This window comes from Myripristis murdjan, chromosome 4, assembly GCF_902150065.1.
Source record: "Myripristis murdjan chromosome 4, fMyrMur1.1, whole genome shotgun sequence".
Taxonomy (NCBI): domain Eukaryota; kingdom Metazoa; phylum Chordata; class Actinopteri; order Holocentriformes; family Holocentridae; genus Myripristis; species Myripristis murdjan.
Window position 1 is genome coordinate 24601666 of NC_043983.1, and position 27320 is coordinate 24628985.

Sequence of the window (27320 nt, forward strand, 5' to 3'; positions counted from 1 at the left end):
TTTGATTTTGGTAGGATTATTGCTAGGACTGGAAATGACGCAAACATTCATTCTCTCTCTTATTGAACGAGTCATCAGGCAAAGCAAAGGGGTTCTCGGTGAGGAGTCCTTTCCATCTGCGAGCCACAGAATCCTCCAGGAGCACTGATGCAGTTTTTCCAGAGTTGGCTGGTGAGGTGGCAGGCTGTCTACATGTTTGGATCCAATAGCCTGAAAGTACCTTGCTCCAGAGCAGGTGAGGTATGGAGCCTGCGTTCCCATGGTGATGTACCCTGCCTGAAAGCGAGCCACCAAATGAGACTGAAAAGCCAGGGTTAGGCCCAAAGTTAGCCCTTTAGCCAACTAATCTTGGTCCACAGGACAGGCTCCAGGCCACCTCAGGATATTAAAAGTATTTTCCCAAATACAGACACCCACACTGACATGTGGAAGGCTTTCACAACATGTAAGACGAGTGCAAAAATATAAAACTTAAACATCAGCTTTCCTTATATCCTTAGTGTGTGTGAGACAGAGAGAGAGGGAGAAAGGGAGAGAGACAGTGAGAGGGAGACAGATTAAGGGTCAAACAGTAGAGCTTTGTGACAGAGGTAAAAGAGCTTGTCTCAGCTCCTTTGTCCGAGAGAAAATCTTATCTGACATGATGTAAAAGATACATCACTGTACTGCTCTCGAGATTAGCGCACTCTCTCTCTCTCTCTCTCTCGCTCTCTGTCACACACACACAGACATGCAATTGCCTGGATTTGCTTATGTGTTTTCCAGCTGATCTTTTAAAACACTTCTAGCACAGATCCTTTTGTCTAAACGATGGGTTGAATGCCCCATAACTGCTGCTCAGTACAAGCAACTAAACTGCTGACTGATCTAAACTGAAAATTAAATTCATGCTACCAATGTAGTGGCCAAGATTATTGGCCCATATTTTTTTATTGACAACAGTAAAAAGATATGCCTCTTTTAAGGTCGAATTGTACAGCTGACCAGTAGTATGGTTTAAAAGAAACTCATTAAAGCCAGTTTTAACTGAAGTTTCAGTCATCAGCTGCAGTGCCCACAGTTAAGAGCAGCTAAATAATGCAGGCTGGCTAATAGCATACAGCTAATGGATAATATTGGCTAATGATTATGGCTAAGAGCTAATGGCTTATGGTTAAAACACACCACTTGACAGATTGTTAGTGGTGGCTGAATCCATTTGAAATACTTGAAAAATACATGAGTGCTTGATTTATTTGACCTTTCAAGGGATTTGTCCACTTTTTGAGACTGTTTTACTATCTGGCAACACAGACCTTATCAAGTTTTGAAATCATATCTCACATTTTAATGCTGAAATAACATCACTGATTGAACAAATAAATTTGGACTACAGATCAATGCTGTTTCTGTTGCTCAATATTTCAGACAGCAGTTTGTTTAACTCTATGCATGCCATGCTGCCACAGCAGTTTTTATGCTGCACTTGTACCAATGCACAGCAACATTGCGTTCATGGTATAAACTTGGGAAAAAAGGATTCCAACAAAAAGAAACTGTATTTTCCTCCAGTGGGAAAACAAAGAGCATATGCGACAGTATTTGCTTAAGAAGTGACTAAACACTCTTAAAAACTTACAATAAATAATGAAAGGTGATTTATTTTATGGCATTTTGTGTGCTCTGATGTCACTTGAACTGTAATCAGAGAAGCCTGATTTCTGAAATGCTACCCAAGTTTTCAAATTATAATTCTGAACTGGATAATCATTAATTTGGGGGGTTTTTTTGTTTGTTTTTTTTTGTTTGTTTTTTTTTCACAAATTGGAGCTCATTTTTAGCAACCACTGAATTAAATGCAGCATTAATATCACTGAGATTTTGCTGATCAGGCCCTCCACATCCTTTCATTTGAACAGCTAGGGAGCCCTGGGGCACTTACTACAGTGTGTTCACGCAACAAAACTACAAAGCGGTCAGACACTATAGCTACATAGTTGCCGGGTTTCCCATCAAGTAATGACCAACATAATTAATATCATCTCAGGCTTGTGCTCAAGTTGGCTAACACTGATTATTGCTATGTGTTACATTTTCAGTAGCATAGCAGAAGTGGAACTTTGAAGATCAGACCTTTGGAAAGACAGCAAAACAGGGGAAGTTCAAAAGGTTAACAAGTTTTTTTTAGGTTTGACTGGCTGGTGCTTGTCGGCGTCACTGCAGCGCTGAGGTGGGTAGAAGGCAGCCCACCTTTTCTTGCAGCCTGTCATGCAGCAGCATGTATCAGGCGTGCATTTCAAGCGTCATGGCACCGGCTCACACTGAAAATGACTTGTCACCTGTTGCTTTGTTGCCTATAGTGTGAACACAGCATTGATACGACTGGTAGGAGAGAGAGAGGCAGAGGTAGCTGAGTGTCTATACTAGTAGGATTAGTAGCTTGTTCTAGCAGTAGCAGCAGCATTAGCAGAATCACAGCAGGCTAATCAAGGCTATTTGTAATTTATTGTTTTTTTTTATCCAGTAGCAGTATCAAATCACGGAAAACCAGAATTGGAGTACTGTATACTGTAATAAATACACAGCAGCATTCACAACAACACTGACTAGACTAGTAAGCTTCAGAGGAAGGTGGACCCAAATTCACTGTCATTTCAAATTATGCATCAATTACAGAACATACAGCTGTAACAAAACAAAATTACAATATAATTGCAGTTAGAGTATGCTATACAACTAAACTAGGTCTTTAAAACTTGATAGACAGAGTAAACTAGAGAGTGCATCAAAGCCTATTACCATCAGCTCTCAATCAAGTGGCGCTCTCCCTTCTCACTCCACCCCTTCCACCCTCCTCTCATTTGTCTGCTGTTCCCTCCGGACAACTGGCGATGGATGGATGGATGGAGTGAGGGACGGATGGAAGGAGCAAAATGGATGGATGTGTGGAGGAGTGGGTCGATAGACCATTACCATCAGCATATATTAAGCAAACTGTATGGAAATGACCTGCACCACTCTACCACTGCAGAGATGGAGAGAGAAGGAGGGAGAGTGGGTGTGAGGAGAGTGGAACGAGAGACGGAGAAACAGAGAGAGAGAGAGGGGAGTGGAGGAGTGGAGAGGAGTGGAGAAAAACATCAGTGAGTGATGAAGTGATTGAGGATAGGAGAGAGGGTGAGTGAGTGAGAGAGTGAGCAAGTGAGCGAGCTCGAGAGGGTGAAGGAGGATATGAGCCAGAGAGAGAGAGGAGGAAAACAAACAAAAAACTTGCTAATCATTATTTCTGTATGCACACACTAAATAAGACTGGTGCAAGTGGGCGAACTATGGTGCACACATCATAATGCAGTGACAATGCTGAACTGGATTCAGATGGGATTTTGCATGAATGGTACTCAGGCCATCATCAACTCTGTGTGTGTCACATAATGTAAAATATTCAAATACGATTCAGATATATGCAAGCAGACATAAACCTTCTGCCTTTTTATAATTCATGTATACGACAGAATATAATGACAGAAAAAAAAATGAGTAAACAAGTAGGGCTTCAGTGTTTGGCTCAGGGACAGTCAGACAGGAAATATACTGTAACTGTTGCAGGAATTGAGTCTGCAACTTTCTGCTGCAGGACTGTAACCAAAGCAGTCTTGCCACACAGAGATTTGACACCATATTGAAAAATCTCTCCCAAATCAGTAAAATAATAAGTCCCTTTCAACAGGTCGTGGAGTTTCACTGAGTTTCAATAAGGAAATACACTCTTCTTATCTGCATATACAGTGTGATGACTGGGGTCACTGACAAATTTTAATGATTTTTTTTCATATATTAAATTCAGATATCACCTCATTGTATACACATGGGCACCCCACAGGGTCGGATGATCTATCAAAATTGTACCCAGGTCATTATAAAATATATGGGATTCTGGATATCACAATGTTGTGATACTGCACAGCATTGTGGTTTTAAAAGTATTTCCCACAACCTAATTCATTCTCACATTAACTTTGCTAGAGATTGTTTTTAAAAAATCTCACGATTGTAACAATATCAATGCTGAGGTTTTTGGCATATAATTTCAATTCAATTCAATTCAATTTTATTTATTTGTATAGCCCAGGATCACAAATTACAAGATAAAGAAACATATAAACATAGAGCATATAAAGAAAACATGAGCGGTGTGGGATGAGTGGTTAATTTACCAGTGGCATCACAGTTCAGTTCCTGAGCTGTCAAGGAAAAAAGTAAATGACAACACCTATAATACTAATCGTGAAAATGCATAGCGGCACTTTTAATAATTTATGACTAATTTTAGACAGTTAAGTCAATAAGAAAAAGAGGAGAATATTAGCGCTGATGTTTGTGAAGGTGACAGGCCCTTTTCAGCATGAACTGGAGCATGGGACTGAACTAATTTCACAGAGAGAGAAGTGTTGTGGTGATATTTGGTAAGGAATGACAGGGAAAAAAATGGAATTAGACTCTCCTGATGCTGCAGGGTGAGATGAGTCAGCACTTAAACAACCCAAGAGTCTGAAAATTAAGTCTGCACAATTAATTGTACATTAACCACGATTACGATTATGGCTTCCACAGTTACATCAGCATAATCGCCTACGATATCACGTTTAATATGCTGGCCCTGCTGCTTTGTTAAATCAAGCACTCCTTATCCTACCGTCTGACCAACCACGGGCTGCCATTTTAACACATGCTCTGTTTACACATCTCCCCTGAATGGTTGTAGTGACAGTGAAGAGAGTACAATTTAAGATAAAACTGTGAGGAGACACTGAACAGGAGAAATTAGGCCCCAGAACTGGACTGCCACCTGTAGTTTGGCGATATTTTGGATTTAGAGTGAGCGATGTTGACCAAAAAAAGCACCATGCAGTCTGTACTTAGGGACTGTGTCTGTGCCACAAAGCAGCACAACAAACTTATGCAACCACCTGAAAAAAACACCACGAGGTGCAGTGGTCTAAGGCCCTGTTTACACTTATTATTAAGTGTAATATCCATCTCAGGTGATTTGATAACAAATGGACAGCTGAGACACACTGTCATTCACACCTGGCATTTTCATGCGTCTCAGACGTGTCTCCACTTGGTGATTGGATTTGTGATCAGCCTCCGGCCATTCTTGTCTTCATTCCAGCTCCCTCCAGTCTCCGTCCTCCTGTCCTCCTCCTCACTTCTATATTCCATGTTTTCACTATCTTCCAAATAGTCCTGTTGACCATCCTGTTGTCCATTCATGAAGCAGTTCTGCCCAAACTCTCTTCAATTTGAATGAACCAATCAACACACTGTCATCTGATTGCAAAAACAAAGTTCATCTGTATTTGAATTTCATTGCTAATAGTCTGCTCTGTCAAATTCTCCTCCCTTCCACAAAGTGACAACATCGTCCTCGCATGTTGCTGGGGATGGATCAAGACAAATCAAATCAACTCAACTGTTTTAAAAACTCATTTGTGTCTATGTTAATTAAAATTTTAAATAATGTTACTTCAGGGTGCAGAGTTGTGCCATAACATCATGGCATGCGATGGGGATGTGAAGTGTTGCTTGCTTTTATCAGTGATTGTGTAGTACGTACAAAGTGTAACTTGTGGTTGTGATGTGCTATGCTGCATTATGCTTTTTTATTACCACTATCGAGGTAGCTATATGATAAGACAATATGTCATGTGTCACGTGTGCAGCATTTGAGTCCAAGACAAATTTACCCATGGGGTAAAGCATATTGTATTGTATCATATTGTATGGACTGAATCTATTTCACAGCTGTATTTAGCACTGTCCACTTGAGATTAAATCACGTTAACACCAGGTGTGTCGGGGCCCCCTGTAGCTCACCTGGTAGAGCGAGTACCACTTGTTAAGGTTGAGTCCTTTTCTGCATGTCATCCCATCTCTCTTCTCTGCCTTTCCTCTCTCTCTCTACTGTAACTATCAAATTAAGCAGAAATGCCAAAATAATAGCAAATAATCTGAAAAACATAAATAAATAAATAAAAGTGTGCACATGGTATAATGAATGTAGTATGTAAAGTCTAGAGTAGAGATAAGTCTAGGAGGACTGAGCATTCTGCACTTCAAATACATGGGGAAGCAGCAGAGTGGGGAACAAGTTTCATATTTCTCAGGATCTACATCACAGAGGACCTTGTGTGGTTTCACCCCCTGAAAAAAGCCAAACAGCAGTATCTGTTTTTCTACAGGGCCATATGAACACAAACAGCCGACAGTTTTCCCCCAGAGCTGTGGCCAGGCTCTGAAACTGTTCACACAATGACAAAAAAGGCAGAACTTGTGCAAACAAAAAAAAAGAAATTGAATGAAATGACCAAATCTTTCCACAAACGTGTGGTTGTGTGTGTGCATGTGGGAACCAGAGACCCTAAAGCTGGCTATCAGCGTATGTGACAGCTCGTGACCTCGCGATTTGTTCCCCAGCCAGGCTGACTGTGATGCTGGCAGGGCTCAGCCTCAGTGGAACAGCCCTGTCAGTTTTTGTGCGTGCGAGTGTCTTTGTGTGTGTTTGCTGGAGTATAAATGCAGCGTCAGTTGTCTGATCAGAGTGATGAGGTCACAGCTGTCATGTCACAGCTGTCTGTGAAGTAAGGTACGTGACCTGCCACAGTCACAAGTGTAGCCATGAGAAATCTTCACGGAGAGAGGTAGATGAGTGGCAAGGAGGACGTCTGTGTGTGTGTGTGTGTGTGTGTGTGTGTGAGAGAGAGAGAGAGAGAAAGTGCGACTGCTGATGAAAGAGAATAGTAAGAAGTGGAAAGATGAAAGTATGATCAAATGAGCTTGGAAAAATACCCAGGAGAGTCCCAAGATTAAGTGATCCCACCTGAAACTATTCCACTGAATATCAGTTAAATTTTCACGAAGCAACCGGCTTTTGTGTCTCAGAAAAAGATTCCATCAAATAATATGTTTTCTTAGAATAAAACTTACAAGTTTGAAGCACTTTGATGTTCAGCAAAGGATGCCAATAATTGTGTCAAGCATCTCAAAATTGTAGTTAGAAAGACTTTAAATAGCTGTGCAACAATGAGTGCCAATGATTGCGAGGAACATCCTTTTGAGAATAAAGCACTTTGCATTTTGAAAATCAGCTTTTTTGTTGTTGCTTCTGAATAAAACAAAGTAATTACCTACACTTTCTGAAAGCATAATAAAGCTGATTACTTGTGTTTTCCTCTTATAGTCTTTCTTACTGAAGATGCTGATAACTAGATGATGGTTTATCTTGCACTATACTTTGTCTTTTCAGTATTCATCCATCCACACCTCTAGCTTTCATCCATCTATCTATCTATCTTCCTTAAAGAGTTGCCATTGTTCCTCGGAACAATGACAACAACAATTTATCTATCTACATTTCACTCCCCCCATCCTCCTTCTCCAAAGTTTGTTTTATTTCATTTTTAAGTGGAACGTTTGTGCCTACGGATCATGTTTCTCCACTGCGCGTCCCAGAGATGTCAGTCAAACAGTGTCTCCAAGTACTGTCGTGTCTTCTTCCTTGAATTTTCTCTTGACGAAGTTTGAGTTTCTGTAGGTGGTCTGTTCAGTCATGATCGCTACTTTACCCTGTTATAATCACCCAGCTTTTCTTCTGTTAGCTCCAGCAAGATGTTCTTACTGATATCAGAAATGTGAAACCTCCTGTGCACCAAAGGATTTGTCCCATAAAGATCTACCAGACATTGAGAGTTCAGAACAGCAAATGCAAAAGCTCTCACGAATTGGGTACCATCCCTCTGCATCACTCCCGTGTTATGTTAATTGGTGATAATGTTGCTGATGTTGCACCAGCAGTAGGAGAGGCTTCTGGGCACTGTAAATAAAGCATGATTGGTATTAAAAGCAAAAGGAACTTCGGAGACACTTTGTACGTCCTCAACCAGTTGCAAACCAGAGACACCTATATAAGCTGTGTGATGGGTGTCATCTAGTGTCTATGTCACTCTACTGTATTCTGCTGCACCTGCATGGAGCACAGAGCACTTGGCCATATATGAGGAGCTATTTCCACTGAGTCAGACTAGTCTGCCATTGTTGCTCTGTGTCCCATCAAGTCATCAAGTCAACTTAATGTCTCCTGCCACCCCCTTCACTTTTCTTCCTCCATCCATCTATGTATTAACCCATCAATATATTCTTCCCTCACTGTCTTTATATCTATACCTCTGTCCTGCAACAGACAGCAGACTTTTAGTGAATCACAGACAGTATAGGTGGTAACATGTGTGACGACCCCAAACCTCCAGCTTGGGGGTCACATCCATAATTAAGCTCCTCTGTGTCCTAATCTGGCAAAAACACAGTTATTTGAGCATCCAATCACTGACTGTGCGGATCCCTTAATCAGTTCTGAGTCTAGCAGTAACTTGCTTACAGTAATATGTCAAAGCACATTACTGTAAGCAAGCCACGTTCGCGTTCCATTACTGCTAAGTTGGTGGTAAAAGTACTAACACAGTTAATTGCCATCTTTGGAACTCCAAAAGTAATCCAGAATGACCAGGGCTCGAATTTTTCCTCTTATTTGTTTGCTCAAGTTCTAAAGCAACTACGGGTTACACATAACAGGCTTCCACATGCCACGTTCAGAGTCAAGGGGTGAGTCTCTGTTACGTGGTCATTGTTTTGAACTAAACCAAGATTGTGAAGAGGGGCTCCCGTCCAGCAGGTTGTGCAGGAAAGCACTGGGTTTGACCTAAATGAACATGTTTTTGAGCGTGCAGTGCATGCACCGCGGACTCTGTTGCATGATACCACAGTGCAACCAGATCCTTCTAATAACCTCACCAAGTATGTTAATGGGTTCCAGGCATCATTTGTACGTTGCTGGGGAGATGGCTAAAGAGAAGTTATTCAAATTGGTCCATGGACATTTGAGAAAGTGCTGGGGTGAATAAACTTCAGCAGTAAAAACAAAGCAAACCCACACACTTTTCCACATGCTAGCTATTTATTAGAAGACAACGTTTCAGGCCACTGAGGCCATCATTAGGTCTAAAAACTTAAATGCCCACAGGTGTTACAAAATCTGTCAGAGCAGAGCCCCACCAGGTGCAAGTCTATGCTTCGAGCCATTCCTGCCGTTGCATTTCGCAATTCTGCTCATTGCCTGTTACCTTAACCTGATCCTGTTTTCCTCTCTCCCTGCAGTCCCGTCTGCTCTGCTCCGCCGCCCTTCTCCAACCCCACATCTCATCAGCCCTGCAGCCTGGCCTTGGACCCCCACATGGGTCAGCTACTCCCCGGGGGCCTCATTTATAACCTTGCGTATGCACAAAAACAGCATACACCACTCTTCAAGCAGATTTCCGGAGTAATAAAGAAAAATTTGAGATGAGAATCTGAAATTTGTTTACACCTCTTCAGCGAGAGTCTTTAAACTGCCATTATTACATTTCTGGTTGCAAATATGTCATCAATCTTACTGTGGCTGACATTCAAAGCCCCACTTTTACCTCGTCTGTCGATCCCTTTCTGTCTCTCTCCATCACACTATTAGGCCTGACATTCTCAGCCCAGTCCTTCCTTCCAGCCATGCATCCTCCTCCTAATAGGTCTGGCATTCTCAGTCCATTTCTCCCTCCTCCCTTACTGCCATCCCACTCTTCCTCCCTCCATCCCTCTGTCCGTCCCTGTAATATGTTTGACATTCTTCACCCTCTCCTCCTTCCTTCTCTCCTGGCTGACTCACACTGAAGCACTACCTGGAAGGGCCTGATGTAGGTAGCAAAATTACTGCGCTTTGGGCCAAGGGCACGGGTTAAGTGTACCGTGAAAAGAGGTAAAGTGATGAATGTCTACGTGGAGGAGGCAGAGGACTTATGTAAGAAACATGGTTTGAAGTGCACTACAATAAAACATCAGATGATGATATAAAACAAGCGAATATGCAACACACAATAAAGTCTCGGACAAACATCCCCACGTCTGAAGGTGTCAAACACTGATGGCTGCTAGGTGTTCAGACATGTTTGGGTATTGATGTTAAGCCTATCTCTTAAACTATAAGTTTGTTTTAGATAATTACTAAAATGGTCACACTACTTACAATAATTAAAAAAAAAAATGTTATTAACATGTCTGCTTTAGGTTGCTTGAAATCTGTGCATCTTAACTTCTACCAGAGTGAGAAAATACACAAAAACATGAACACAACACAACAAAATGATGGTTTTCAGCATTCACTAACAAACTGTCATGGTTCTTCACTAGTCCCGCCCTCAATTCAAACCGAACATACACATACCAAAAATGTTCAGTGACTACTACAGTACAAACAGTATACAAAAATCACTATACGTACATGTATGAAAAAACTCCCAACACTATATACTGTAAATGCTATATGTAGAGAACAATTTTGAACCAAACAGCAACAAAAGGGTGTAAAAAAAAAAAAAAAACACTGCCGTAAGACTGTCTCAGTTGCGGCGTAGCTTAATAGCAGGAAACAAACAGCTGACAGAAAGTAACCAAACATGAAGATTTTGGAGCAAAAGAGCATCACACCACATTGTGCGAGAGATGAATACAGTTCAAATTCAAGAATGGATTAGGAAGCTTTTCACAAACAAGTCGTGGCAGAATAAACAAACACAGCTGCAGCCTGTAGCTAATGAAATTAACAGGTATGTTTGATGTGGATGTGCCGGCGCCAATGATGAGGCCTTGGCAACAGTCAGGGTTAGTCGAAGTCATTAACTTTACCATTTCATTATAAATAGCACAATTCAACATAAATTGAAAGCATGATAGATGATGAATGATAGCAAATGAAAGGGGTAGCTACAGTGAGTTGATGGCAAAAAATGTTAATGCACTGGGTTAAGGACCAGGAGACATTGCATAGCTGTTGCTTTTAATATTAAACCAGCACCTTTAGCATTGACGGCAACAATGAGCTTGACTAGACGCACACACACACACACTAAGCACACACTTTACTGAATTTCCCTCTTTCAACATCTCACTAGCACAGAAACACTAAAATAAGGAAAGAAATTCAGACTAAAAACACAAAATCAAGAGTTCAGTTCAGCTGCAAAGGGCAAACTGAGTAGAAATCTATACAGAGATAAATGAAGTTACACTAAAATATCAATTCTTATTGTTAGGACTGATTCCAATTGCTTAATGCACACATTGCAAAAACACTGTTAATAGCTAGTGGTGGACCAATTCTGATACCGGTTTCAGGTATCAGTCTGAAACTGTATTCATGAAAATGGACCAACACAAACACACAAACACACAAGCACATGACGTAATGACGAACTGAAAGAGCAATATCATGAGGAGGTATGAAGACAAACTCCTTCAACTAAACTAAATTGATAAAATAAATAAAAAAAATAAATAAATCAGCACACCACAGAATACAGTGAATTTGCAAATGCCAGCAGCAGCAACCAACAACAACAACCAACAACAACAACTTTATGCAGCGGCAGACCTGTGGCTAGGCACGGCTCCCTAGCTGGGCCGGTGGAAATTCAAAATAAAAGCCCTAACAGAGACAGGTGCAGAGAGACAGGACACAGGGATGTGGATAAAGCTGCGTATGTACCTGAGAGAGAGCGCAATCTCTTGTGCTGACAAATTATTCCAGCACCGGGCAGCAAACAAAGTGTGGTTCACCGCTCATCACACAAATATCCCAACTCTGACAGCTACATGTTTTGTTTCCGTGAATGTCAGTGCAGGTTTAGTGCTAAAACAGTGATAGTGACAGGTTGTGTATGATTATAGCTTTATAATTTGTCCACTGAAACTCTGAGAGCAACAGATTGCACTGAAACTTAATGGCAATTCAATTATTTTTTGTAATAAGAACTCAGAGACATAACATTTTGTTAAATCAGATGAGACAATTCAAATTTTGAAAATAAACACTGTCCTCCGAATCAGCACTCGCTCTACTTTTTTAACTGAATATTCCAGTCATTAAAAGTACTCATATTAGGGTTAGGGTTAGGTTACTCAGTATTTGCACGTACCCTAGAGTGAGTACTCGGTACTCATACTCTGCAAAAACCGTTCATTTGCTTTCTCAGTCATTCCTAGTCGACAAAAGTGTTTTATGGAGAACATCAAGCAGTTGAACTGAACCCTGTCAGAGGCACACTAATGTAGAGAGTCTTTTGTAAGATGAGAGTAACACTGAGAAAAAGAAAATCTAAGAAAAAATACTATGACTTCAATGACTCTTCTTGCACCGTTTTGTGTGTTTTCTTTCTTTCTCCTATGCTGCTTCTGTGTACTATTCACTGGCACAAGAGCTCAGGTACTATGTGAGGGTTTAGTGAGCTTCTCAGCGTACTGTAAGTGCCACATACATGTATATATATAATATGCATGTATGTGCTGTCTCTCTCTCTATATATAAATACATATATACATATACATATACATATCTCCCCCTCTCTCTCTCTCTCTCACACACACACACACACACACACACACACATATACATAAAAATGCTGAACCATAGGTCAAAGCCTGCTGGCTCTGCAACAGTGAAGCAACATGAGCTAAACACCCACAAAGCATCATGGGGCCAGAATGATGTGGGTGTATTGATTTCTGTGTGGGAGTGGGGCAGAGAGGTGGAGCTAAAACTAGAAATGTAGCAGATAACAGCCGGTGAGTGATGTCTGTGGGGGTGGATAGATGTAATGGTATAGAATTGGAGTGAATATAGTGCCAAAGAAGAAACGAAACAGAACAGAGAAGGGAGGAGAAGAGACGAGGGGGATGAATTTGAGGGTGGGGCCGATGCCACAGTGCCCGGGCCTCACCATGGAGACAGTTGCTAGGTAGAATGGGAGGTTGGCCTACAGGGGGGGTTTGACCTCTGTATTTCACACCAGCACCTCTCACCTGGAGTAGGAGGGGGCTTGCATATTTTAATATTTGAAAGAGAGCGTGAGCAATATTTTCAACCGCAGTGATGCCACGCCTCCAGTTAACCGTAAAAAAAAATAAAATGCATGGACTCCATCAGTCGCTGATACACACTACCATGGCAGTAGGCATTCTCCTCATTCATAAAAGGGCTCATGGCCTTACCGCTTCCACAATTTTGTCACTACCACCTCCTTCTGCTCATTTGAATGTACATGAGAATTCATAGAACCACAACTCTGTGCAAAAAACCAAAAACAAACAAAAAAAAAAAAACACTGGAAATTGCAGTTCAAGTTCAGTGCTGGAGATTAATTCAACTTGGGTATTACTCTAGCTAATGCTGAATATATTAAAATTATGGCTATTTAGAGTTTAATGCTGTCTTTGGAAATGTGCATTTGACATGATGATAATGGTGATGATAACAATAATAAGAAGAAGAAGAACAATTTATATTATGTAGTTCATTTGTTAGTTCATAATCAGCATATTTATTAATAGTCAGTCCCCAAATCATTTTGACTTTACCATGGCAAACATTGCAACTGCAGCAGCGGAGTGCATGAGGAAGATGGCGATTTGCTGGAGGAGTAAAACCACAGATTGTGCAACAAAACCTCTAAATGCATGAGTCTCTGCTGGTGAAAATGCTGACTTGAATTAACACGTAGCTTCTCATTGGCTCTCACCTGGAGAACACCTGATGCTAACACCACAGTAACTGTGGTGTTAGCGGCACTAAACAGTACCACGGTAACTTTATGAATCACCTCAAATTACCATGCCATTAAGTTTGTGTGGCTCAAAGCTGTTACCTCCAAATTTTATGAACTTTAGGGAAAAAAAGTTTATCAACCCTTGGTTTCATAACAGAATCATAATTCTACAAGCTGTAGTTTCCTGATTAGTCTGAGATAGACAGTTTTGTAGATCTGGAAACAAAAGCTCTAACTCCTGACTGACAGGCCCTGTCACATTTTAAGTCGACTGTCATTTTTAGCTGTCTCCACTGTCAACATACTGCAAAATCAATCTATCCATCCAGAGAGTTCTGGCAAACTGTAACTATCTGCACCGAATATGTACTCTGTCGGGGTGGACAGATACAGTTTGCTGGTGTTTTTTTTTTTGTTTTTTTTTTGACAGGAAATACTTATCTGTGTCATTGTTTTTGGAAAGAGTTGTATCTTCTGAGTTTTTCAAAAGTACATTTTTGAGGGTTGGAGCTGAATATGTATCTGGCCCCATTGTACCGGAGTGCTGGAAGATGGGGAAGATTGCGACAGACTGGAGACTTCATCAGCAGATCATCATCACACAGAAACTGTCTGAATGGGTAATAGCAGGATTTTTTTTTTTTTTTTTTTTTGGATTTTGGGTGAACTATTCCTTTACCACACACTTGTATTGCAAACAGGCATAAAAGGCCAGGTAACATCTCCTGCAAAGCTGTACCCTGACTGTGTGTATGTGTACACACACTCCATCATGTACACATTCACACACACACACACACGCTCACACGCTCACACACACACTCACCTGGCAGAAGACAGGCTTGTAGGTTTCGGAGAAGAGCTGAGTCAGTTCCTCAGAGTCGCAGAGGTCCAGCGGCAGCCGATCCACACAAAGGCATTTTGAATGGAGGTTCTGCTCTTGGCTCAGCTGGTTCACATCCATCCACTGCACCATCAACGACCGATCGCCCTGAGAAATAAGAGAGCAGACTTCCTCTTGTTTGCCGTAAACATTTTCATTTGGCTCACATCCATCTCCTGCATTTTTGTTCTGTAATTAGAGGATATTATGTTGACAAGCTTTAAATTCCCCATTTATACACTGATGTAAGTGTAAGAGTGATCTAAGGAGGTACAATACTTCCATACAATGTTCAAGTGCTTGGCTGTGAGAGCTTCTCTGGTCATGAATTCAACTAGCAACTAACTTATTGTCTCATTATCTCCTGCTATGTATTTCATTATATTTCAATGAATTGGTAACCATTTCTGCATCACTTTTCTTCTCGTTCTTTCAAGGCAAGCGTTTTTAGTGTTTGTGTCAATTAACTAAGAGAAACACTTTATATACATTATAAGGCACTGATATATGAGGCTGCAGGAGTGTTTTTCACCCTTTCCTGCATACATTATTTGTTTTTCCAATGTCACTGCAATTGTATTTTTTTTTTTCTGCAAACAACTTGCAATACCTGTGGAGATCCCATAGCCCGAGGCTGATGATTACAAGGTGTAGTTGAGTTTTGGGGAGGTAAACAACTCAATATGCTGACATGACACCAAGACTCAAGAATGGTAGCTTGCTTCAAATGCACCATTTTTTTTTCTTTCTGCTTCACTTTCATGTTTGAATCATAACAGGCTGGCTGGTCCCAGAATAAATAAAATAAAATGAAATTTTGCTCCCAGTGCTGTTTTGTTGGGAAGCTGAGCTCAATAAGGCTATGCAAATATCAACTGCTGTGCTTTGACCAGAAAGTAAAGTAAAGTAAAGTAAAGTAGCAACACCAAGATGTTTATACTGTAGCGTTTTCCAATCTGTGGGCTGCAGCCCCCTACCAGCACTGCATGTGGGCTGCCAAATCACTGGCAAAATGATTTACAGATCTTAATGAAATGTTTGAAACAAAATCAGAAACTAAAGAATGAGGGTCTTGGACTCTGAAAGGCTGGAAAGTTTTACATCTTATTACACGGCAAATATTTTTCATATTTTTAAGAGTTTGAAAAGGTTGGGAACCCCTGTTATACTGCATACCCGCCTCTGCTCTCCAGGTTAGCAGACCTCATGTGACATTTGGGAAAGCCTGCAGAAATCACAGCAGGGTCCCTCGTGGGAGTATTTTCAGACCAGGTTAAAAATATGGGGTGATGTCCTGCTGGCTCAGCAAACTAAACTCCATCACATACTCATTGAAGGGGTTCAAAGGTAACCTCTGACCTTCTGAACAAAGATGATGAGATCTGTCGTGTTGTACCTGTTGTCGGCCCAGCAGCTCAGAGCGGGCACGCGACGCGGAGTCCTTCTTCATGTATTCAACGAACCCATACCCCTTGGAGTGGCCCGTCAGCTCGCTGTACACCAGGAATGAGCGCTCGATGTTGCCATAGGAGCGCACCAGCTCCTCAAACTGCTGGGCGGTGAAGGTGTGGGGCAGGTTGGTGAGGCAGAGCAGGGAGTCAGTGGGCTGCAGGGTGACGTTGATCAGGCGGCCCCGGACTGTGCTGTGATGGAGGGAGCGGATGGCATCCTGAGCCTGGTCCCCGTTCAGCAAAGTCACAAAGGCTGGAGGAGGGGACAGGATGGGGACAGCGACGAGGGGAAAAGACAGACAGTGACAGGAACAGAGACAAGGAAAGAGACGTGCAGACGTAAATGGACGGGGACACGTGAAAGACAATGAGACATACAGAACCCGAAGACTCACACAAAGAAACATTTAGAGCAGACATTCAAAAGCACAACACGACGGAGAGAAAGCAGTTCACAGGAGTGCACACTCAAAGAACACACACATGAAAAGCAAAGGAAAATAAATGAGGCCCAGGCCAAGCGTGGGAAAGTGAGAAATAGAAATAAAACATGAGCGCAAAGAAAGAGAAAATAGGGCACACACAACCACGCACACAAACAGACAGTCATAAAGACAGACGGACAGACAGGTACACAGAGAGAAAGACAACACATTAGCTAAATAGCCTCTAGGGAGTCACAAGGCAGGGGGAATCCACTGTGACACACAGACACAAAACACCTTACCTTATTAAAAAAAAATTACTGTACCAATGATGAGTACTGGCATTTCACAAAATTTGATATTATAGCTAAATCAGTTGTGCTTAATTTTACTGTGATACTACATTTACTCTAAGAACCACATGTAGCATTGTCAAACAACTATGTCATTGCCAAATTAACTGTGAGACCTTTGCATAATTACCATTATCACATTAACACCACGGCTGAAACAGCTGGTAGGCACTATCTGATACCGGCAGAGTTTTTAGAGCTTAATTTTTCTCAAAATTAAGACTACATTTCCAATATAAACCCATTTTTTTTTGCCAAAGATGTTGCTACTTGAGACCCACAGCCTTTCCCTGGTGCTTGTCCATGTTTGTTTCATCTTTCTCTTGGCTAAAGAAGTTTAACATCTAACAGCCCTCCACTCATTCCACCATTTGCGTGAAGAAAAAAAAAAAAATTGGAGCGCTTTACTCAAAAAGCAACACCCATATCTCTTTTTCTAAAGCAATCTGCATTTGTGCCATAAAGCAATCTGGCAGATTCCCCACAAAAATTGTGTAATGTAAACTACAGTGTAAAGAGTCGTAGAGTGTGCCTGTCATGTTTGTTTGCTGTCAGTATGCTCAAAATTAATTTAGCCATGATTCATTAGTGTCATAAAATGCCACATGTAGCATCATTAACCAAAATATTGAAAACCAAGTGCATATCCGGGATTTCCTGGTTGGAATATTCTGTGTGGGATCTGAGAAGGCTGTGACAATTTTATGTTAAGCGGCAAATCATCAGATCAGTCAGTGCAGTCAGTCTGAGGTGTTGATTACTCTTTGAAACAGGCACTGGTGGAGCAATATCCAATAAGATTCCTCTCTCAATGACATGCAGCCAAAAAATAAATAAATAAATAAATAATTCAATAAACCTGTACAGGCCCAATTTTATACACACACACACACACACACACACACAATCAGTGGCAAACTGTAGGCGAATGATAGTAGTCTGTGTAATAGGACATTACAAGCGTATAAAGTAGGGTTTTTCAGCTGGTCTAAATGGCCTGAAACAGCCTTGCCCCCATGCCGAAACAAGCATGGACGGATTCATGGTCTGTGAAATGAGGCGGTAATAAATTGATATGGAATGTGTTGTGTGGCCAAAACCCCAATCTGTGCGTATGTGTGTGTGTGTGTGTGAGTGTGTGTGCGTGCGTGTGTGTGAGACAGAGAGAAAGGGAAAGAGAAAACGAGTAGTGTGAGGTTTTCAGCATGTTGCGTTTACTGTTTTACTGTTTACACATGTAAAATTGAACCACAAGACTGACAGGGGGAAAAAAAATAATTGATTATACGGGCAAATTATATAAACAAGAGGTTTGTACAGCATCTTCCCTTGACAAAATCAAATCTGCTAAAATACGGACACCCACACACATACACACCAAATGCAGCTGAACTGACTGGGAATGGCCAGCGTGTTTGAGTGAGAAAGAAAGCAATAAAGAGAAAAGGTACACTGAGCAATCTGTGATGGGTACAGAAGTGAGGTAGGCAGTAGGTGATTTGTTGATTTTTAAGATGATGGATGACCCAGTGGGAGCATGCCTCACCTAAAATGTTTTGTTACACAGGTGGCTTGGCCTGGGGTGTCATTTCAGCAGCACAGACGCTACTGAATGATCATAAAAACATTAAAGAAATATTACAGGAATACCACAGGCAGCAGTGTGTCTCTATGATCCTCTTGCTCTTAAGACTCCAAGTTGCTATTGATCATGAAGGCGACACTACTCTATAGAGTGTACGGGCTACAATATAGTATAGAATTAAATATTTATAGTATACAGTTTAGATAACATTATAGATCCAAGACAAAACTGAAAGAAGGGCAGGACTAAAAGAAAAAGGTGCAATCACAAATCCATTCTACTGCTTCACCACCACGGACGTGTAGCCAGGAGCAGCTGGTGGGCTGTCACAATTTTTTTCGGCTGCATGTGAGCAGATCCGCACAGACCCTTGTGGACCTGAGTAGTGATGAAATTTGCATCATGCAGCTCCTAGCCAACACTCTCATACTCTCAAACATGGTAAGTATAACACTGGCCTTAGGCAACTGATATTTCAGACCCAAGGTCACGGCCATAGACTCTATCACAAACCTCAGTCAGATAAAGGATCAATCAACCCTAAACAACCCTTCTGTCCCTGCACTCTCTCTGCTACTACGAGATATGGGGGTCTCATTTTAACAAGGGGGTTGCATTTTGGTCTTCTGCTAACAAGGGAGATGGCATCCCCCCTCTTATCACTTATTGGAGGCGGGTAATATACCACACAATGACCCTAGCATGCAGTAAGTCAAAGGCAGCTTGTTTGCACAGTAGATACCCTGTGGAAACACTTAGCCATAACTTATCAATACAACAAGTGAGCTCCTGATAGAGGTTTTCCAATTCAAATCCCAGCTGGGAAAAGGTGCATAGAAAAGTTAATGAGACATGGCCAAAGTACCTCATGTAACAGACTGCACTTGAACTGCCATGCCACTGTAACAAGTTAAATGTCATGCTTTTTTTTCTTCTCACAAACTCGCCTGCAGTTTAAACCAGAAGTTTTCAACTTTCCAGCTCTATCAACTGCAAGTTGCCCATGGCAGAAGTAGCATATTAACACTGGTTAACAGTCTTTGTCTCTGTTTAGATCATTGAGTGTTTTCCCATTAAGGGCCAGGGGCCTAAATGGAAAATGAACGGTGGACCAAGGGCAGAATAAACAAAGACAAAAAAATAAATAAATATCCTTTTTGATATTGATTACTGAGACGTGGTCCTGAAACAAGTTTTAAATATTTCTTGCCATGAGCAACTTCTCTCGAAACTAGTGTTGGGATTAGAACTGAGCTGCATCACTCTCAAGCACCCAAGTCAGTAAAACAACAGTGCATGACTAATTCAGCTCTAATCAGCGGGTCATATACAGCACAGCCCTCTCTTCTCGATATGCAACAGGGTAGACACACTGAATGTTGTTTGTGTGTGCGCGCTCTTGGGTCATGCATGTGGGCGTCTGAGAATGACACCTAGGAAGAGAGCAAAAGATGAGCGAAAAGAGAAAGTGAGGAAATGGGAGATGATTCATACCCTTTGGCTACTGTTCCAGGCCTTAAGTTTCACGGCTCGCAAAACACACAAACCTTCAAAACGATTCAGAAACAAAGGGAACATCAAATAATACGGATTGCCATGTTGTTTCTGATTCTGAGCGCACAACAAATGATCTGTCCCCACGGGAGATGAAGGGTTGCAAGCTGGAGTTTAGGTTCCAGACCCACAAACCACTCACTGATTGTTTGTTAAATTATTCAAATGAAAACACTGGCAGCTGGTGTCTCCTCTGCTCATCAGGGGGAGCAACATGGCCAAAAAATATCAAAGCCGCGAATGGTATTTTGGTTCAAAAATGGGTTCTCAAATCAGACAAAAACCGAACTCCTGATTACTCAATCTGAGCGGTTGGCATCACCACTGCAGTTTCCCTTTAAAGCAAGCGGTGTCAGCCGTCCCCTCAAGCTGCTGATTGTTGATATAAATCAGTTTCTGAAAAGCTAAGCAGGCTCAGTCAAGCCCCAGTGGTCAGGTAAGATATGTAGTGGGTGTAACGCCGTGGGCTCGGTATAAGCCTAAGGTTGCTTTCTCATATGCATTGATTTAGCCTTGATGAATCTCTCCTATTTCCTTCGATTCTTGTTTTACAGGATGAAGTGAATTTTTGGCTTTCCGTTTCCGCTTCCGCCCTCCCTGCGGAATATATTTCCCCAGGGAAAGCATGAAGAAAAAAAAAAACAATCAGAAAAAGATGGAGCTCTCTGAGTCAATATTCAATCACGATATTGAAAAGACTTCAATAGTGAGACTACAAATCACTGACACTACTAATAAGGTGCGCTTTCCTGTTTAAATTAGAATGGACAACTCGAGAGACCAATAAAAGGACAGTGGGTGGGTGTTATCAGCTTCCTGACGTTTTCTTCAATAATCAGGGACCTTTTCCCAGGCCGTTCTTCTGTTTACAGAGTAGAAAGCCAGGGAATGAATGCGCAATATGGACAAATCAAATATCACTTTGACCAAACACCTCATAAAACACAGCATAAAACAGCTAGAACACAGAAAGTTGCATATCTTTAGTGTGATACAGCCCTTAAAACCAGGAAAACACATCAATCATGTCATATCACGATACTGAAACATCTGACATCCCACACAATATCTCATTTCATATCACAATATCGATTAGATATCATTATATCACCAAGCCCTACTAGTGCATTTACCCCTTTGATGTGTTAGTTTGGGCAGGTTGTGAAAACCCAAGCGTGGCTCGGCCGCAGTGACGATACAATTTGACCCCGATTTGACCCAAATCCTGGAAATGAACCGAACAAGTTACATTTTATTATTACAGGTCACGGAGGGAACGCATTGGCTCACGCTGTCCAGTTACACCAACACTGAAAGGAGCATGTCCTCTGTGGAATGAGTGGATCAGGACATTGTTGGCAACCTGAAGCCCTCAAAAGTTTTCATCCTGAGCAACATCTTCCAACCATAAGATAAGATAAGATAAGATAAGATAAGATAAGATAAGATATTCCTTTATTAGTCCCACAGTGGGGAAATTTCAAGCATTACAACAGCAAAGTGGATAGCAAAATATGAAGCATAATTTACATTATAAACAAAACAGATAATAAATCGCTAAAAGCAATATAAACACTATAAACAAGGAATATAGAAAAAAAATAGAAATATGAACAATTTAAACAACAGAAGAAAATAACCTAAATCTGAGGAACAACACGCTCCGACAGAGGTTCAGAGTTAGTGTGAAACCATGAGACCAAGTGACAGAACCCGACGCCCGGTACTGGGATTCAGGAACCATGTTCAGTAGGAAGACCAGAGCAAATTTACCGTCAGCATCACCCAAACAAAACTGTGACACTGTGACACTATGTGCACTTGCAAATGGTTTGTTTACATTTCACGCTGGTGTATATATAATGTGTAAGTCTGTCTTTCGTCATACAGTCCCTAGAAAATACTTCCTATTCTCTGATCCACTTAAATTTGAGCAGTGTGATACCAAACCAAATAGAAAACGAACGAAAAGTATCCACTTCTCTCTTCTGATTGGGACCAGGCAAACACACTAACAGGCGTGAAAGCAACTTATCAGCAAGCATTTCACCTAACACCTACCCCAAACACACAAACACAACACAAAATAACACAAAAAAATAACAAAATGATATTATGGCAAATGTTTTGAACTTATATTTGGGTTCACAGTTCTGGTAGCTGCCGTGGATTTTTCACCTTCCATTTTAACACTGTGGGTTTCCAACACTGGGACCAAGCTGTACGACTGTGGCCACAATGTAAGCTACACTTATCTTGTATATGTGTAAGCATCTATGAATGTGTGTTACTGTGTAGACTGGTAGGGTGGGTGTTGGTGTGTGGGAGGGAAGGATACAGTATTGGCCAAGAATTGTTCAAATGAGCAAAAATTGGCACAGCTGCTCTGCAGGAGTTTTGTAATATTCTCACAGAACATCACTGAACTGCGTGACTCAGAAAGATCTAATGCAATGTCAGGATGGGGCTTGAGCATTGAAAATCTATCCTTACCTTTCTGTGCCTCTCGCTCTCTCTTTATCTATTGGTCTGCCTGACTTTGCCTCCCTGCCATTATTCTCACTGCATCTGTATCTGTATCACTCCTCTCTGCTTTTTCCGCCTTTCTATGCTTTCTCCCCTTTCTGTATCTTCCTTTCCTTTAATCAACAGATCCACTTATCAGTCTCTAAATTTTGTCTCTTTCTACTTCTACTTCTCCTTTATATTTACTGGCTCTTGCTGAATGTCTTTCACTCTCTCTGCACTGCCCTCTGTCTCCCACTCTCTCTATTTCTCCTCAACTTTTTCCATCTCGATTTCTATCTGTTGCTATGTGCCTCGCCTCCATCCAAATCAATTACCTCAGCCCCCATCTAATACTCACACACACACACACACTCTCTCTGTAATGGATCTCTTACACTAAGCTAAAAGCCTAATCTGGTTTTAACCCGCTAAGTGTGCTAGCTAACATTAGGCATTAGGAGTAGATGGAGGGAGTATGGGCTGGGTTTTATCCTACAGCTCTCTCTCTCTCTTTCCATTGCTTCTAATGGCACAACACAGCCTGCGAAGCGGGGGCTGAAGTCAAATCCAGTGAAATACTTTCTCCATGAAAGAAAGAGAGGATACCAAGACTATTAAATAGCTTACACAATAATCTTATAATTCACAGCCAGGCAACTAAGGGGGAGGGGGACTGCTGCTGGTAGATTGCCAAGTGAACATTATCAAAAAAAAAGAAAAAAAAAAACAGAAAAGAAAAGAAAAGAGAAAAAAGCGGAAACATTAAAAAAAAATTACACAAAAGCTCCAACATCTTAATTATGGGCTTCTGCTTCTGAACATGTCGATTATTCCCCCTGTGCGTATGAAGAGTGTGTAGGGGCACAGGAAAAGAAAAGAAATCTTCCGCTGAAATCACCTCAAAGGCTGCAATTCTGCTGCCATGTTCCCCGTTGAAGGAGATAATTAAAAACAGGGGAGTTAGGAGCGACACGGAGGACGCATGAAACTCGAGGGGCCGATCCTCATGCTGCATGCAAGGTGGCTTCGGCGTTTCATCTTGGCCCCGAGGCCGGCTAGTCTCAGATGGAGGCGAGTTTCACGGAAGTAAACAACTCAGTGGGCCGACAGGTTTAGAGTGTGATTCACATGTAGTTCTCCTTTCTTTAAAAAAAAAAAAAAAAAAAGTTCCTCTGCTGATCCCCAGCCACAGCAACACAGTCGTCTAAAAAATTACGTTCCCATGCAGCTAAACTCAAATCCCAATCACGTTTCAAGGGAAATATAATTTTTTTTTTTGTCAGGCATGATTATAAACCTTCTTGATATGTTGATCTGTTACAAACATAATCCACAAGAAAATACGCTCCCCCCAAATGTAATTGAGAATGCATTTTAGTTGTATGAGAAAAGGGTTGGCCAGAGAATATACGGTTTGATCTGAACTCTGTTGTTTTAATAAGAATAAGAAAGAGACTGTAACTGCAAATTTGAATTAGGACTAAAAAAAAAAAAAAAAAAAATTTCTAAGATTACTTAGAATAAGGTCATGCTCACACATGGCATTTTTTCTTAGCTGCCACTACCGTCTTTTTATTTTATTTCTTTCTTTCAAGCGAAAACAGATTTTTGGACTATTGGGGAAAAAACAATGACAGTGACACTGACACACGCGTTAAGTGTTCTAGGATCTTGTCATCATGGCTAGTTGGATTATTAGATGGATAATAAAAGCAGTTGATATCACAGGCTGTGAAAAGCTGTACTTGTTTCAAGTGAAAAAAAATATATAACTAAAAACAGCAGGAGCACTTTTTGGGCATCAGTTTCACAGCGCCTGTTTTCAGAGCATTTAATGGCAGCTTACCATAGGATTTCATGTAAATATAGATGATGGCAGCTGAGCAAGAAAAAAAAAAAATGCCATATGTGAACATGGCCTAAGAAATAAATAGTTGTATGGTGCTTTTAAAGACACTCACATATACTTCATGTCATAAAGAAGAGAGAACATAACCACACACACACACACAAAAAGTCTTCAGCCAATGTTTAATCATAAAGAGGAAGCACCTATAGCGGGCCAGGGACACCCGATTGAAGCCGTGGACCTCTCAAATTTTGAGCCGTGTTTTTATGCCACACTATAGAAGAGTCCGCGCGATGCAGTGTTCAATTAAAAAAATCTGACCTCAGAAAATCTGAATTGGATTCATTTTGTAATCTTGTGCAGGTGAGCAGTGGGGTCATGATAAAATAATCCAGGTCAAGGGCAAGAGACAAAGCGCCTGCCAGAGCTGAGTGCTTTTATTTTTTAAGAATGTCAGACTCTCATACCTCTTTGTCTGTCGAACACTATACACTGTGACGACGAAAAAAAACAGGATGTCTATTGGCCTTTTATATTCCACAGAATTATAGAAACTTTCTTGCTGCATGCAACAACATTTAAGATGGAACTTAGATTGCACTTAAGATCATATGGGAATGTTCAGCACCCCCAACATGTTTCTCTCAAATGACTTCAAACAAATTAGCGGTCGAACACAGGTCACCACTGGTCCACGCACGAGGAGAGCAAACTATTCTGATACTTTGATGTGAGTGAAAAACTTTCCAACTGGACCCATGGACATTTTGTTCTTGTCTTGACTCATTTCTCTGATAATCACTGAACCAGCCTTGACCCAGGGTTTTAAACTTTTTTTCTACCAGGATCTGAAAATAATTATCTCTAAACCCACGTACAACAAATTCAGTTTCACCACCAGGTCTCATTAAAACGTTAGTACTCTGTAGGATGAGGATCTGTCAAAAACAGATCAACTTTGTGTCTTGACCCATAGTTTTCAAAACTTGGTGGGCTTGGCTGCATCTATGACTTTGGCAAGATGTGAGATTTTGTCCACTGATTATGGGCAACACACTGCAGCAATTTAAATGGGAAATATCACCAAAAATCAGGCCAGAAGACACGTATCATTCCATCATGATACATCCACTCCTTACAGGACACTGTATATAAAAAAAAAAATCTCATTCACCACTGCTATTCCTCCTCCCTGCTGAAAGTAATAGGTACTTATGTTTATAAAAAAGCTGCTCAACTAACAATGTCCAAGACATAGACACGAAAAGAGAAAATCAGGCAACAGACTTAAATCATCAATGCAATTTCAACTTAAACTTAGTAGGTGACATTACTGCTGTGTCAAGCAAGCCACAGCCAGTGGGCTGGGAGGGATGTGCTGTCTCTGCATTTATCTATCTGCCCCTGACATGTTGTGTAGTGATTTTTTTCTTATTGTTTGTAGATATTTCCTATTTAAAATAGCATACATATTCAGTATAAATACATATAACTCATGAACACGAGTCCAGCTCTGTTGGAAATTTGTCTTTGGTCTCACTTCAGTCACAGTCCAAGATTAAAAGCAACATTACAAACAACATACAATCAGAGGAAGCTTATATACTGAAAAAAACATAACCCCTGAGGAGGTTCTTCACTCAGTTATGCTAAACCCAAATGACAGCAAAAAACACCCTAATGTATCAGAGCTTTGACATGGCAGGCTATTAATGCATTTGCAATAGTCTGAAAGATGTTTCAGCATACCATGTAAATATGATTCCACAAATAAAACCAGGATAAAAGACAGGAGACGCTACAGAGCGTGTAAAGTAGTGAACTTATCACTGTCGCTTTGCTTAGCTGCAACTCTGTGGGGCTTTACAAGTTCAGAAAGCCCAGATGGAGTGCATGTCTAACACACAGACGGACTGCTCGCCTTGAACTACCTGTTGTAAAATACCATCTGTAAGTATACATGGCCAAAAGTATGACACACACACACACACACACACACACACACACTGAAACAGCATTAGCCTTGACTGTGCCTCTAAGTTGTATAGCACCAGTCAGCGCTCTGTCTCCTTTGCATCTTTGTGGCTTTTTTTTTTTTTTTTTGCCTCATCACCGCTCTCGGCTACAGGAGCCAACACTTCACACAAGCTGAGCATCCTTCTCTCCCCTCTCTCCAGCGCTGCTCTCATCCTCAGAGCCCTCTGTCTTCCAACACACCGGCCCTCCCACACTGTCCTCTCCATCATCACCACCTCCTCTTGTTTCTTGCTCGCTCTTTCTTGTCTATCGCTACCCCCCCCCCCCCCTCCCCCACCCGCCGCTCTCCAGCTTGTGGCCACCTCCGTCAAAGTCCTTGAAGGAACTTTAGGCCTTGTGTATTTGTTCTTAACTTTGATTCGAAGGGGTTCACGCCTGTAGGGCTGAAACCGCTATTGTTCTTGTGAGGGTTCTTCTTCCTTCTCTGCCACAAAATGATCTACGTCTCAGAGACTGTTAGGTTTCAGGTCTCCCCAGCTACTCTGGCAACAAAAATCACAACCAATCAACCAAATGGTAGCATTACAACACAACAAGAAAATTTACCTTTGCACCAATGTCTCTCGAACTGCGAGGTCTAGAAGGTTAATTCCTTGGCTAAAGATAATTTCATTGTTTTTTTTTTTTCTGCCATGATAGTGTTTTCCATCAATTTGAACTGCATGAAAAGCTTTGAGATTTTCTTACAATACCAGATGGTGGAAGGAGTAAAAGGTCAATGGAGAGATCATTTGCAACACTGCCAGGGAAGCATAAGAGAAACCCTCTGATCGAAGAATCAAAAACCCTTTTCATGACAGGAAGCATCAGGGTTTATGATCTCAATTTTGAGAAATATTAGCACAGACAGCGGCAGGGACGTGAGATAAAAGCTACCAAACATCATGACCAACCCTGTTTGTTTGCAGCAGTTATTCCAAGCTCCCATTATTGATTTGACAACAATCTCCTGATGTTTTAGAAGAGCTTCAAGTAGTACTTTTAAATTTGCGTCCACATTTTTTCGTTGTTTAT

The 27320-nt window shown here is 41.2% G+C and overlaps 1 protein-coding gene across 1 annotated transcript in view; it reads right to left on the reverse strand.

The window, feature by feature from the left end:
• The window catches only part of raver2 (ribonucleoprotein, PTB-binding 2), a 92844-nt gene that overhangs the window by 28705 nt on the left and 36819 nt on the right, over positions 1-27320 (reverse strand). The window contains 2 exon segments of the mRNA XM_030050070.1: positions 14488-14652; positions 15941-16248. Of these exon segments, the coding sequence (XP_029905930.1) occupies positions 14488-14652; positions 15941-16248 (473 nt within the window).